This window comes from Oncorhynchus mykiss, chromosome 19 (genome assembly GCF_057628025.1).
Source record: "Oncorhynchus mykiss isolate SJ-2025 chromosome 19, ASM5762802v1, whole genome shotgun sequence".
NCBI classification, from domain to species: Eukaryota; Metazoa; Chordata; class Actinopteri; order Salmoniformes; family Salmonidae; genus Oncorhynchus; species Oncorhynchus mykiss.
This window is the reverse complement of record NC_143040.1, coordinates 57,174,490-57,186,661: the sequence shown is the minus strand read 5'-3', so window position 1 is coordinate 57,186,661 and position 12,172 is coordinate 57,174,490. Positions and strand designations below refer to the sequence as shown.

Genomic DNA, 12,172 nt, shown 5'->3' with positions numbered 1-12,172 from the left:
GATTACACAGGTCTACAAAGAATTTGAAAACAAACCAAATTTTGTTAAACTCCCATATCTACTGGGTGAAATACCACAGTGTGCCATCACAGCAGCAAGGTTTGTGACCTGTTGCCACGAGAAAAGGGCAACCAGTCAAGAACAAACACCATTGTAAATACAACCTATATTTCTGTTTATTTATTTTCCCTTTTGTACATTAACTATTTGCATATCATTACAACACTGTATATAGACGTAATATGACATTTGAAATGTCTTTATTCTATAGGAACTATGTGAGTGTAATGTTTACTGTTCATTATTATTGTTTATTTCTCTTTTGTTTATTATCTACTTCACTTGCTTTGGCAATGTAGACATATGTTTCCCATGACAATAAAGCCCCTTAAATTGAAAATTAAATTGAATTGAGAAAGAGAGATCCCTTTTCCTCTAAGAGAAGGGGGGTAAGCTCTCCTCCCATTCACTGTCTACACGTGGCTAATTTGCATGTGTGAAGGTCAGAGGGATTGTGGGAGGTGAAAGAGGCCACCAAAGGGCTGCCTGCCAGCCTGGCTCCCTGCCCAGCCCTCCCCTCCAGCCTGGCTCCCTGCCCAGCCCTCCCCTCCAGCATGGCTCCCTGCCCAGCCCTCCCCTCCAGCCTGGCTCCCTGCCCAGCCCTCCCCTCCAGCCTGGCTCCCTGCCCAGCCCTCCCCTCCAGCCTGGCTCCCTGCCCAGCCCTCCCCTCCAGCATGGCTCCCTGTCCAGCCCTCCCGCTCCGCCAGCCTGCCTGCCCCACACGAACGGCACACCACTGTTTGAGGGGAATACTATAGCTCCAGGGTACCAGAGAGGGAGGGAAAACCACGGGCAGGCAGAAATCATCTGACCAACCACTCTGCTCCTAAACACATACTGTGTTTCCATCCCTTTCATTTACCTTCTTGGAGAGGCTGGGGCAAGTTTCAGATGGAGGGCTCTAAATACTTGAATATTTCCCCTCTCTTTCTCCCTCTCTCCTTCTCGGAAGTCAACCCCATGACTCAGTAGCCTTGTGTGACTGAGTTCAAATTCTGCTGCCGCCCGCTGCAATGTTTCCATATTTCTCAGATTGCCTCACTCTCTCTCTCCCCAGAAAAGACACTCTGCGTGGCCATCTTCACACCCCTGCTGAGAGAAATAACCAGAGAGAGAAGCTAGGTTGGGTGCTCTGAACGGAGCTTCCCTGGTGCCTCAGACAGACAAATAGACAGACAGACAGACAGACAGACAGACGAGTCAGTGATGGCAGGCTTCGGATCCAGCCCAGGAACCACATTTAAAATTAAAATAATAGAAAAATCACACAAGGTATAAATACATAATGAATTCCAACGTGCAGGGGTACGAGGTAATTGAGGTAGATGTGTACATATAGGTAGGGGTAAAGTGACAGATAGTAAACAGTAGCAGCAGCGCATGATAAGCTGATGAGCTGTAGACCACTGTCACGACTTCCACCGAAATCGGCCCTTCTCCTTGTTCGGGTTGTGTTAGGCGGTCGACGTCACCGGCTTTCTAGTCACCACCGATCCATGTTTCAGTTTCGTTTTGTTTTGTCTGTATTACACACACCTGGTTTCAATTCCCATATCATGTTCCTTATTTAACCCTCTGGCATACATTCCTGTTCTGTCCGTGATTGTTGGTGTCTTTAGTGGTTGTTGATTGTGCTAGTGTGTATGTATGTTCCTATTTGGAATTTTGCTTGACTTTTTGAGTAAACTCAGTTGTGTTGCTCAAAACCTGTGTCCTGCGCCTGACTCCGCTACATCGCTGCACCCAATCGCTGACAACCACACTACCCACTGAGAGAGTTTTCATCTGTATTCTGTGTAGCTGATTACATACCACCACAGTCAGAGACTGGCACTAAGACAGCATTGAATGAGCTATATTCCGCCATAAGCAAACAAGGAAACGCTCACCCAGAGGCGACGCTCCTAGTAGCCGGAGACTTTAATGCAGGGAAACTTAAATCAGTTTTACCAAATTTCTATCAGCTTGTTAAATGTGCAACCAGAGGGAAAAGAACTCTGGACCACCTAGCCCAGTGACACAAGCCTACCAGATGAGCTAAACTACTTCCATGCTTGCTTCGAGGCCAATAACACTGAAACATGCATGAGAGCACCAGCTGTTCCGGAAGACTATGTGATCACGCTCTCCACAGCCGATGTGAGTAAGACCTTTAAACATGTCAACATACACAAGGCTGCAGGGCCAGACAGATTAACAGGACGTGTACAGCGAGCATGCGCTGACCAACTTGCAAGTGTCTTCACTGACATTTTCAACCTCTCCCTATCTGAGTCTGTAATACCAACATGTTTTAAGCAGACCACCATAGTCCCTGTGCCTAAGAACACTAAGGTAACCTGCCTAAATGACTTCCGACCCGTAGCACTCACGTCTGTAGCCATGAAGTGCTTTGAAAGGCTGGTCAAGGCTCACATCAACATCATCATCCCAGAAACCCTAGACCTACTCCAATTTGCATACCGCCCCAACAGATCCACAGATGATGCAATCTCTACTGCCCTCCACACTGCTCTTTCCCACCTGGACAAAAGGAACACCTATGTGAGAGTGTTATTTATTGACTACATTTCAGCATTCAACTCCATAGTGCCCTCAAAGCTCATCAATAAGCTAAGGACCTTGGGACTAAATACCTCCCTCTGCAACTGGATCCTGGACTTTCTGACGGGCCGCCCCCAGGTAGAAAGGGTAGGTAACAACATATCCGCCACGCTGATCCTCAACACAGGGGCACCTCAGGGGTGCGTGCTCAGTCCCCTACTGTACTCCCTGTTCACTCATGACTGCACGGCCAGGCACGACTCCAACACCATCATTAAATTTGCAGATGACACAACAGTGGTAAGCCTGATCACCGACAACGATGAGACAGCCTATAGGGAGGAGGACAGAGACCTGGCCGTGTGGTGCCAGGACACCAACCTCTCTCTCAACGTGACCAAGACAAAGGAGATGATTGTGGATTACAGGAAAAAGAGGACCGAGCATGCCTCCATTCTCATTGACAGGGCTGCAGTGGAGCAGGTTGAGAGCTTCAAGTTTGTTGGCATCCACATCACCAACAAACTAACATGGTCCACCATGACAGTCATTAAGAGGGCACGACAAAACCTATTCCCCCTCAGGAGAATGAAAAGATTTGGCTTGGGTTCTCAGATCCTAAAAAGGTTCTACAGCTGCACCATCGAGAGCATCATGACTGGTTGCATCACTGCCTGGTATGGCAACTCCTTGGTCACCGACCGCAAGGCACTACAGAGGGTAGTGCAAACGACACAGTACATCACTGGGGCCAAGCTTCCTGCCATCCAGGACCTCTATACCAGGCGGTGTCAGAGGGAGCTCCTAAAAATTGTCAAAGACTCCGGCCACCCTAGTCATAGACTGTTATCTCTGCTACCTCACGACAAGCGGTACAAGAGCGCCAAGTCCAGGTCCAAGAGGCTTCTAAACAGCTTCTACCCACAAGCCATAAGACTCCTGAACATCTAGTCAAATAGCTACCCAGACTATTTGCAGTGCCCTCACCCCCTCTTTACACCACTGCTACTCTCTGTTGTCATCTATGCATAGTCACTTTAATAACTCTACCTACATGTACATACTACCTCAACTAACCAGTGCCCCTGCACATTGACTCTGTATCGGTACCCCCCCTGTATATAGTCTCGCTATTGTTATTTTTCTGCTGAACTTTAATTACTTGTTACTTCTATCTATTATTCTTATCTGTATTTATTTGAAACTGCATTGTTGGTTAGGGGCTCGTAAGTAAGCATTTCACCATAAGGTTTTCGGCGCATGTGACTAATAAAATTTGATTTTGATTTTATGAGTCAAAAGAGTTTGTGCAAAAAAGGTCAATGCAGATAGTCTGGTAGCGATTAGGTTAACTTTTTAACTAACTATTTAGCAGTCTTATAGCTTGGGGTAGAAGCTGTTCAGGGTCCTGTTGGTTCCAGACTTGATGCATCGGTCCCACTTGCCATGCGGTAGCAGAGAGAACAGTCCATGACTTGGGTGGATGGAGTGTTTGACAATCATTAGGGCCTTCCTCTGACCCCGCCTGGAGTAGTGGTCCTGGATGGCAGGAAGCTCAGCCCTAGTGATGTACTCTCGTTCTCTACACAGCCTGAGAGTGTGTACTGGCTACCACTGATAAAGGCCATGCTCAGAGAGAAGGGTTAGGTAGCAGAATCTCACCATGTTCTCTATATAGAGCTGGTCCTGTCTATCAATGTCATCCAGACGTCTATTATGTCCATAGAGCTGGTCCTGTCTATCAATGTCATCCAGACGTCTGTTATGTACATCAGTCATGTAGAAATGTTCACGTCAAAATAACAAATCCATTAGGACACAAAGAGGCTATGGGTTTGAACTACCTCAATCATGTAGTGCAGCATTACCATGCAGTTTGGGATTGGGAATAAACTAGCATCCTAAACTCCAAATAGCCAAAATCCAAACAAAAACAATGCATCACAGGCCAGAACAAAAAGTTACAATTATTTTATTAGCGAGCTAATTATACGTACAGTCAACGCTCCTTCTGGTCAATTTCTTTATGGCAAATCTGAATTAATTGGCATTTTAAGAAAATCATGGGCAGTCCCATGATAATCTAGTTGCCAATTACGCTCATGAGCATTGTGTTTCATCCAGCAAGATGAAAACCCTGGCCGTCTGTCAGACCCTTATCGGGAACAACAGAGCAAATGAACATTTCACTGTGTTGTTCCTAATCAGCGCTAGGCTAGGAGAGCCTGAGATGAAAACAAAGCAACATGAAGAAAGCGTGGACGAGCAAGGGAAGGAGCTGAGGCTGGAGAACTAGTGCTGACGAGGCTACTTCTGTCTGCTCTACACTGCGCTGTCACACACACACACACACACACACACACACACACTGAAATATTAAATAATGTGCATACAAACCCAGACAGTCAAGCAAGAATATGAACATAAAGCCAGATATACAAGGACATGCAATCGCGCACACACACACACACATATACATACACACACACACACACACACATATACATACACACTGCAGTGTATTACCCTTATTCTGTAAATAAGTGAACACATGTTTTAAAGACTGAAAGAAATAACTAGATTGAGAGAATATAATAAGCACTGTGTCAAATCAGTCAATACCAAAATTAGAACAACAGTTTCATTTTCCAAAAAACTAACATTTTTGTGTGTTTCTTTACTGGCAGAATTGGAAGGCCAAAAAGATCATCAAGGACATCAACCACCTGAGCCACTGCCTGTTCACCCCGCTACCATCCAGAAGGCGAGGTCAGTACAGGTGCATCAAAACTGGGACCGAGAGACTGAAAAACAGCTTCTATCTCAAGGCCATCAGATTGTTAAACAACCATCACTAGCACAGAGGCTGCTGCCTACATACAGACTTGAAATCATTGGCCACTTTAATAAATGGATCACTCGTCACTTTAATAATGCCACTTTAATATTTACATACTGTATCTTACATATCTCATCTCATATGTATATACTGTATTTAATACCATCTATTCCATCTTGCCTATTCTGCTCGGTCATCGCTTATCCATGTATATGCATTTGTATTTATTCTTACTCCATCCCTTTAGATTTGTGTGTATTAGGTAGTTGTTGTGGGATTGTTAGATGACTTGTTAGATATTACTGTACTGTCGGAACTAGAAGCACAAGCATTTCACTACACTCGCATTAACATCAGCTAACTATGTGTACATGACCAATCAAATTTGATTTGATTTGTTATGATTTGACCTATTTGATGAGAAACTAAGTAACAGTGTGCAAAAGCAGACAGACCACTAACTGATCACAGGGACTCTCTCTCTCTTCCTCTGTCCATTTCCTCAATCAAATAGGCCAGAGTAATTGAAAATCCGGGACAATGCAATTTGGACGAAAGAGTAGCTTCAACTAGGGGTCTCCTTCCTGTAGTTCTACCATGTGTGTGTGTGTGTGTGTGTGTGTGTGTGTGTGTGTGTGTGTGTGTGTGCACGCGCGTGCATGCGTGCGTGTGTGTGTGCGTGTGTGTGTGTGTGTGTCTTCACCTCCCAGTCTGTTTTAAATGAGGAAAGTGTTTTCACAGTGCTTGCTCCTGTAGAGGGGCAGTGGGGAGGAAATTAACTTGAAAGAGGGAGATTCTGCCGACAGGTGATTGAAGCATGTTTAATCAAACACACACACACACACACAGAGAGAGACTTTGAGGTGCTTAAAGACAGATCATGGCTCAAACAGAGGATCCACATTAGACCACATTAGGTCCTGACACACAACCCCTTTTGGTGCACTGACTGAGGAACCTCTCACAGTCGATTAAAAACCTGTTTATCCACATGTATACAGGATTTCTGTTCATATGAAACAACTAAAACACAATCTCTACTCCGGGTTCAAAATAAAATACATTGTTGCATGAAAATAAAGAAATGAAAAGTAAATACCAAGTTCAACTGCATGCAACCTGTGCAAAACATATTGTACATTATTTTAATAATAAGAGATGAATTTAGTTGATATCCTCTAGAGATTTATTCTGCTTGTAAATGTATGCTTATAATGTGCATCTTTAGCCCACTGATGTCTTTAAATATTAGGGCCAAATATGATTGCTACAATTTATTTACCAATTACAATTTGGAAGCTATTATTCTCTGAGGCTGAAGGAGAGGCTTATTAACATAATGGCTGCCCTGCTCGGCTATGGTATGCATCACATACAATCATTACCCTCCAATGACTAACTATGATTATAACCACCGCTGTTCATAATGTTTAGATGGCACGGAAAATTGTCATAAATATGCAGGTTGCCGTATAATGTCACGAGTGTTGACCTGGAGGCAGAACTGAGAGATTTCCCCTTAGATAGGCCAGCTGCAAGGAAAAAAAATTCTATATTGTAAAAATTCATGAAAACAAAAATGAGCTTATGTTTAGGCATTAGGGTTATTAGTGTGGTTAAGGTTAGGGTTGGTTAAAAATCATATTGCTTGACTTTGTGGCTGTGCTAGCTAGTGACTTCTCTGCAGAACTGCCCCCAGAACAAGATTCACGATGAAAAATGCTAACCTGACATAAATATTGCTATTCTAAAACCTGGCATAATATTTTAAAAATTACTTTGAATTATTTTCCTGTACAGTTATGTAAGACTAAAAGCATGACAATGATATAGATGTGTATGACGTATTGTAGATGCTTAGCACTGTGGTTGTTGTGCATCCAAAATACAGTATATAATATAATAACTATTTGTGGCATGAAAAGCATTTAATTAATATTACAAAGGGGGCCTTCCAAACGTCCTAAATTATGACTGTACTAAAACTACTTCAGACAAATAATTTATGATCTGTTGAATGACATGTCTAAGCTATAAAATATGGGCTATTATTACTATGGAATTACTAGGCCCACTTCAATAAAAAAAAATGTCCTCAAAATCCCCCATGCACACAGGTCTTCCTGGGAACTACAGAAACGTAGCCTTGTGTTTTGTTTGGAAGAGAGTGAAAGACCACACCTAGGCCACACCTCCACTTTGCCCTGGGGTCAAATATCTGGGTCATTTTCAGCAGAGTTCATCCTTGACAATAAAAATGTATCCATTCATGATAACACAACCAAAAGGCATAATGTATATATACAACTCTTCATTATTCTATAGCCTCGAAGATGGCGTTCTATAGGCAACGTTATGAATAGTCCGTCCCCGTCCCCCACCATGCTCCGGGTCAAGCGCCTGAACAGAGAGTTCAGCACTTTTTACATGAGAAGCGCTCAGCACCCTTGTGGGGAGACGGAGAGCCAATCAGATGGCAGATTTGATGTCAACTCAGAGGGAGTCGTCTGGGGAGTTTTACATCCACTTCACCTCCACAATTCAAATTCCAAACCTTGCAATGGAGAGAAAGCCTACTTTACTTTCCAATAAATAACCCAGGCGGACAGCGTGATACACAGACACGCCTCGCCTTCGACAGTCATAGCGACTATACTATATGCGCAAACATCGATTGCTAATTAATATATATACATTTTGAATATGTAATTTGGCCCTATTTGTAATTAAAAACAATATTAATCAATGGGTAACGTTTTAATTCGTCGAGACCCTATACAGCGCGTCCCTCCAAATAACGTTTTTCTAGGTGTCTGCAAACACGTCCGCAAGAGGGCGAATCTCCAACATAAATAATTGTTTTTAATTAAATAATGTAAATGCGTAATATCTTACACAAATAAAGCTCTTCAATTAAAATATGTGTGGGAAATAATCAACACACAGTCAAGGTAAATGCATTGCAACGATTTTAACCAAATAGATATTCATAATTATAATTGTATTCTGTTTAACGCGCCTTTACGCGCAAAATTATATTGAGTTCCCAAGCCTATTTACGACTAATAGCCTATATTAATTGTGTAAAATCTCTGTTATGAAATATTGCCTGTATCGCACAAATACGTGATTGACAGGCTATTGTTTTTCTCGCAAGAGTCACCTTGAGCAGATCTGAAACCAGCCAGTATTATCTTCTCCAATTACTTTACAGCTAGATTAATATTTAGAAGTGCATTATTCACCGACAAACATCATATTTATGTGAAATCGAGAGGGATTATTAGTTTCTGTGTAATAACACATTTCAACAACTCTACAATCATGACAGGTGTGACTCAGAGTACAGCTGAGTTTGTAAAACTAGTATTTACCTGTGGTCTGCTGATACCTGGCCCTCCGTTTCCAGGACTCATGGACGGGTGATTTCTCTGTTGCCCTGGCCAGCCATGGGTTGTGGAGCCATACTGAGAAGTCATGTCTTTGCCCAGGCCGATGCCATCTTGTTGTTGTGCAGATGGACTGTTATAGTCTTGATAGCCACTTCCATAACCTCGCATCATTGGACTTGGAGATGTCAGTAATTGGTTTAGTGTCGGGGTGGCCCCGGTAGGATGCTGACTCTGTCCTGGGAATCTCTGAAAGCCCCCAACACTTCCACCAGAACCGCAGGCAGCAGCTCCCATAGCAGCCTTGACATGGCCAGCTGGAGTGTTGCTGCCAGGGCCAATCAGCATGTTACTGCCCTGTCTGGACGGGGCCATCATGCCATAGCCCGCGCCACAGTAGCCCTGCCGGTAGCCAGAATAGTGGTTGTAGTGGCTGTTGTGGTACCCTTCTTGGGAGTTGTGCACTGGGTCCATGTTGTTGGGTCCCGAAGAGTGCATCATCCCCATCCCTGTGCTTTGTTGTTGTCCGCCATGTTGATCATAGCAGGGCCCTACTCTGGAAGTGCCATAGTAGTTATTAAACTCGCTGTTTCCTCCCGCGCTCTGGGGCTGGCTGATGATGTTGTTGGTCGTTGGTCCCAAGTTAGAATGTTCATACCTAGCACCCAGCCGCTCCCCTGGTTTACAGGTATGATCCCCATCACCTTTATTTAGCATCTGCTGCTCTGACTGGCTACCCGAAACACCCTCCTTCCCTCCGTGATGGTGATTCTCACTCTCTCCCCTTGTGGCTTGGCTGTTGTTGTTGTTGTTACTTTGTATCTGGCGCTGCTGATGCTGAGGAAACGGGTTAAATTGTGACTGCTGTTGCGGCGGTGTGAGGTGCTGAGGGGGATCTCCGCTCCCAACATTTTTCAGTTTATGGTTCTCTAGCAACCCGGTTTCCATCCCCCCCGGAGAGGTCGTCGAATCTGACGAAGTGACGTTATTTCCACTATCCTTCTCCGGTGTGTCAGAATTGTTATTCGGAGAATAAGTTGAATTGACCATGTTGAGCTCATTTCGGTGGTGGTGATCAACATTATTCATTGTGTTAGTCCCATCAACAGCTCCAAGCATTTCTCCAGATCTCGATATATTTCCTCCTCCTGATTTCCCCGAATGTATCTCTTGACCCAAATTGCCAGACAATGTGTTATTCTTATTATTAGTTAATGTCGGTGCTGATGCCACTTGCGCAGCCATTGTCACTTGAACATTTTAGACAGGGACACTGACCGACGCACAGAACACTATCACACACAAAAATACAGACAGAGGAAAAACACAAGCAGGAAAAAAATATTCAATGGAAAAACGAAGCTATGTTATAGCGCTGTAATGCTTGTAAAAATCGGCGGTGAAATGCGTTGCTGACAGCCGCGGCTTTGGCGCCGTCAGTGAGGCTTCATGCTGAAGTTTGTCGTCCTGGTTTAAATGAAACTTTTTTCCTTTCCTCCAACCCGGATATGGGTAAATGCTTGTCTCCCGGAGCCCTTCTGGCCCAGCATGGCATGAGAGAGAGAGAGCAAGCTCCACCAGCTATTATCCACCACCAGGCTCCAACGCGCCTCACATGGAAAACGCGGACTGGATTCTCCAATGTTATCCAGTGAAGGAAAGTCACTGTATAATTTAATATAGAAACAATATTGAATGGTAGCATGGTATCCGGATGAAACAGTCCTATTGAATAGAGGAATAGCCTACTTAATAGACTACATTTCATTTTATACCATTATGCTGGAACTTAGTAAGATACCTCTCAGAAAGGCTTGTGTCTTCCAAAGATGAGCAGGTCCATCTTAAATACATGCCTTTATTCCAGATCTGGGTTTGAGTGTCGCCTACTCCGCTCCGCTCCCTCTTGGCTCATTCCAGTTTCTGCAGCTCTGAAAGACAGAGACACGCAACCACAGAAGCTGCAGCGCACAATCATGTTGCTATCAGAATAAGTATGTAATCTCACGCTGTAACTACCCTAACCACAAGCGTTTTCATCATCTTGAGCGGTTATGAGAACATTGTTTTTGAAATATAAGTGACGTCACTGCCCTTGACTATTCGGTCCCTTCATTTTCCTTTGCCTATTCTCTCTCATCAGCTTGTTATATTTTGGGTAGAAGCTATGAATTTATCTAATTATTTATTTAACAGATAAAGAAGTGTTTCTCGGACCTAAAATACACAGTGGTGAAAAAAGTACCCAATTGTCATTCTTGAGTAAACGTGAAGATACCTTAATAGAAAATTACTCAAGTAAAAGTGAAAGTCACCCAGTAAAATACTACTTGAGTAAAAGTATAAAAGTAATTGGTTTTAAATATACTTAAGTATAAAAAGTAAATGTCATTGCAAAAATAAACTTGAGTGTCTATAGTAAAAATAAAAGTATCAATAATTTCAAATGTCCTTATATTAAGCAAACCAGGCCGCACCATTTTCTTGATTTTTAAATTCACCGATAGCCAGGGGCACACTTCAACACTCAAACATAATTTACAAACGATGCGTTTGTGTTTAGTGAGTCCGCCAGATAGTGTCAGTAGGGATGACCAGGCATGTTGTCTTGCCAAGTACTTGAATTGGACCATGTTCCTGTCCTGCTAAGCATTCAGAATGTAATGAGAACTTTTCGGTGTCAGGGAAAATGTTTGGAGTAAAAAGTACATTATTTTCTTTAGGAATGTAGTAAAGTGAAGTACACATACCCCCAAAAACGACTTAAGTAGTACTTTAAAGTGTTTTTACTTAAGTACTTTACACCACTGACAATACACAGGCCTTTATAACAGAGTAACTACCAATGGATTATCTCATGTAATCCTCACTGTGTAACAGTCTGCACTTATATTCTTACTACAATGTAATTACTGTACATAAGTTATTCCTGGTAGCTCTCCGCAATGATGACTTGGCCTATGTAATGCAACAATACAAGGAAAAGCTCTTGATGTGAGCTTACTTGATTGTCATTATTAACAGTGGCAACACTGGATAAAGTAGATATAGAAACGGTTCCTTACAGAAGTATGACGATGATGATGATGATGATAATAAAAATAATTATAATAAAATGGTTATTGATGATGTTACCCAATTGAGGAACACATTTCTCGCAAATGCAAGGGTACTACTGCACGTTATATTCCATGTCATAACAAGTTTCTGAACTTTATGATAATCTGACATAAATGCTGAGTGAATGTCTCCTCTCCCTCACCATCAGTAGTCCCCGTCAACAGCAAGGACATAAATAGACCCCTGGTGGAAACAGTATGTAAGCACAAGTATACCAGAT

General features: G+C 43.0%; 1 protein-coding gene across 4 annotated transcripts in view; it reads right to left on the bottom strand.

Moving 5' to 3' along the window:
- LOC110498372 (AT-rich interactive domain-containing protein 1B) overlaps positions 1-10,449 on the bottom strand; it is a 309,442-nt gene extending 298,993 nt beyond the window's left edge. For all 4 annotated transcript variants that reach the window (XM_036954974.2, XM_090211433.1, XM_090211432.1 and 1 more), the window contains exon 1: positions 8,818-10,449. In XM_036954974.2, the coding sequence (XP_036810869.2) occupies positions 8,818-10,077 (1,260 nt within the window). In that variant the 5' untranslated portion in view covers positions 10,078-10,449. The remainder of the gene's footprint in view (positions 1-8,817) is intronic.
- Between the last annotated feature and the right edge of the window lie 1,723 nt (positions 10,450-12,172).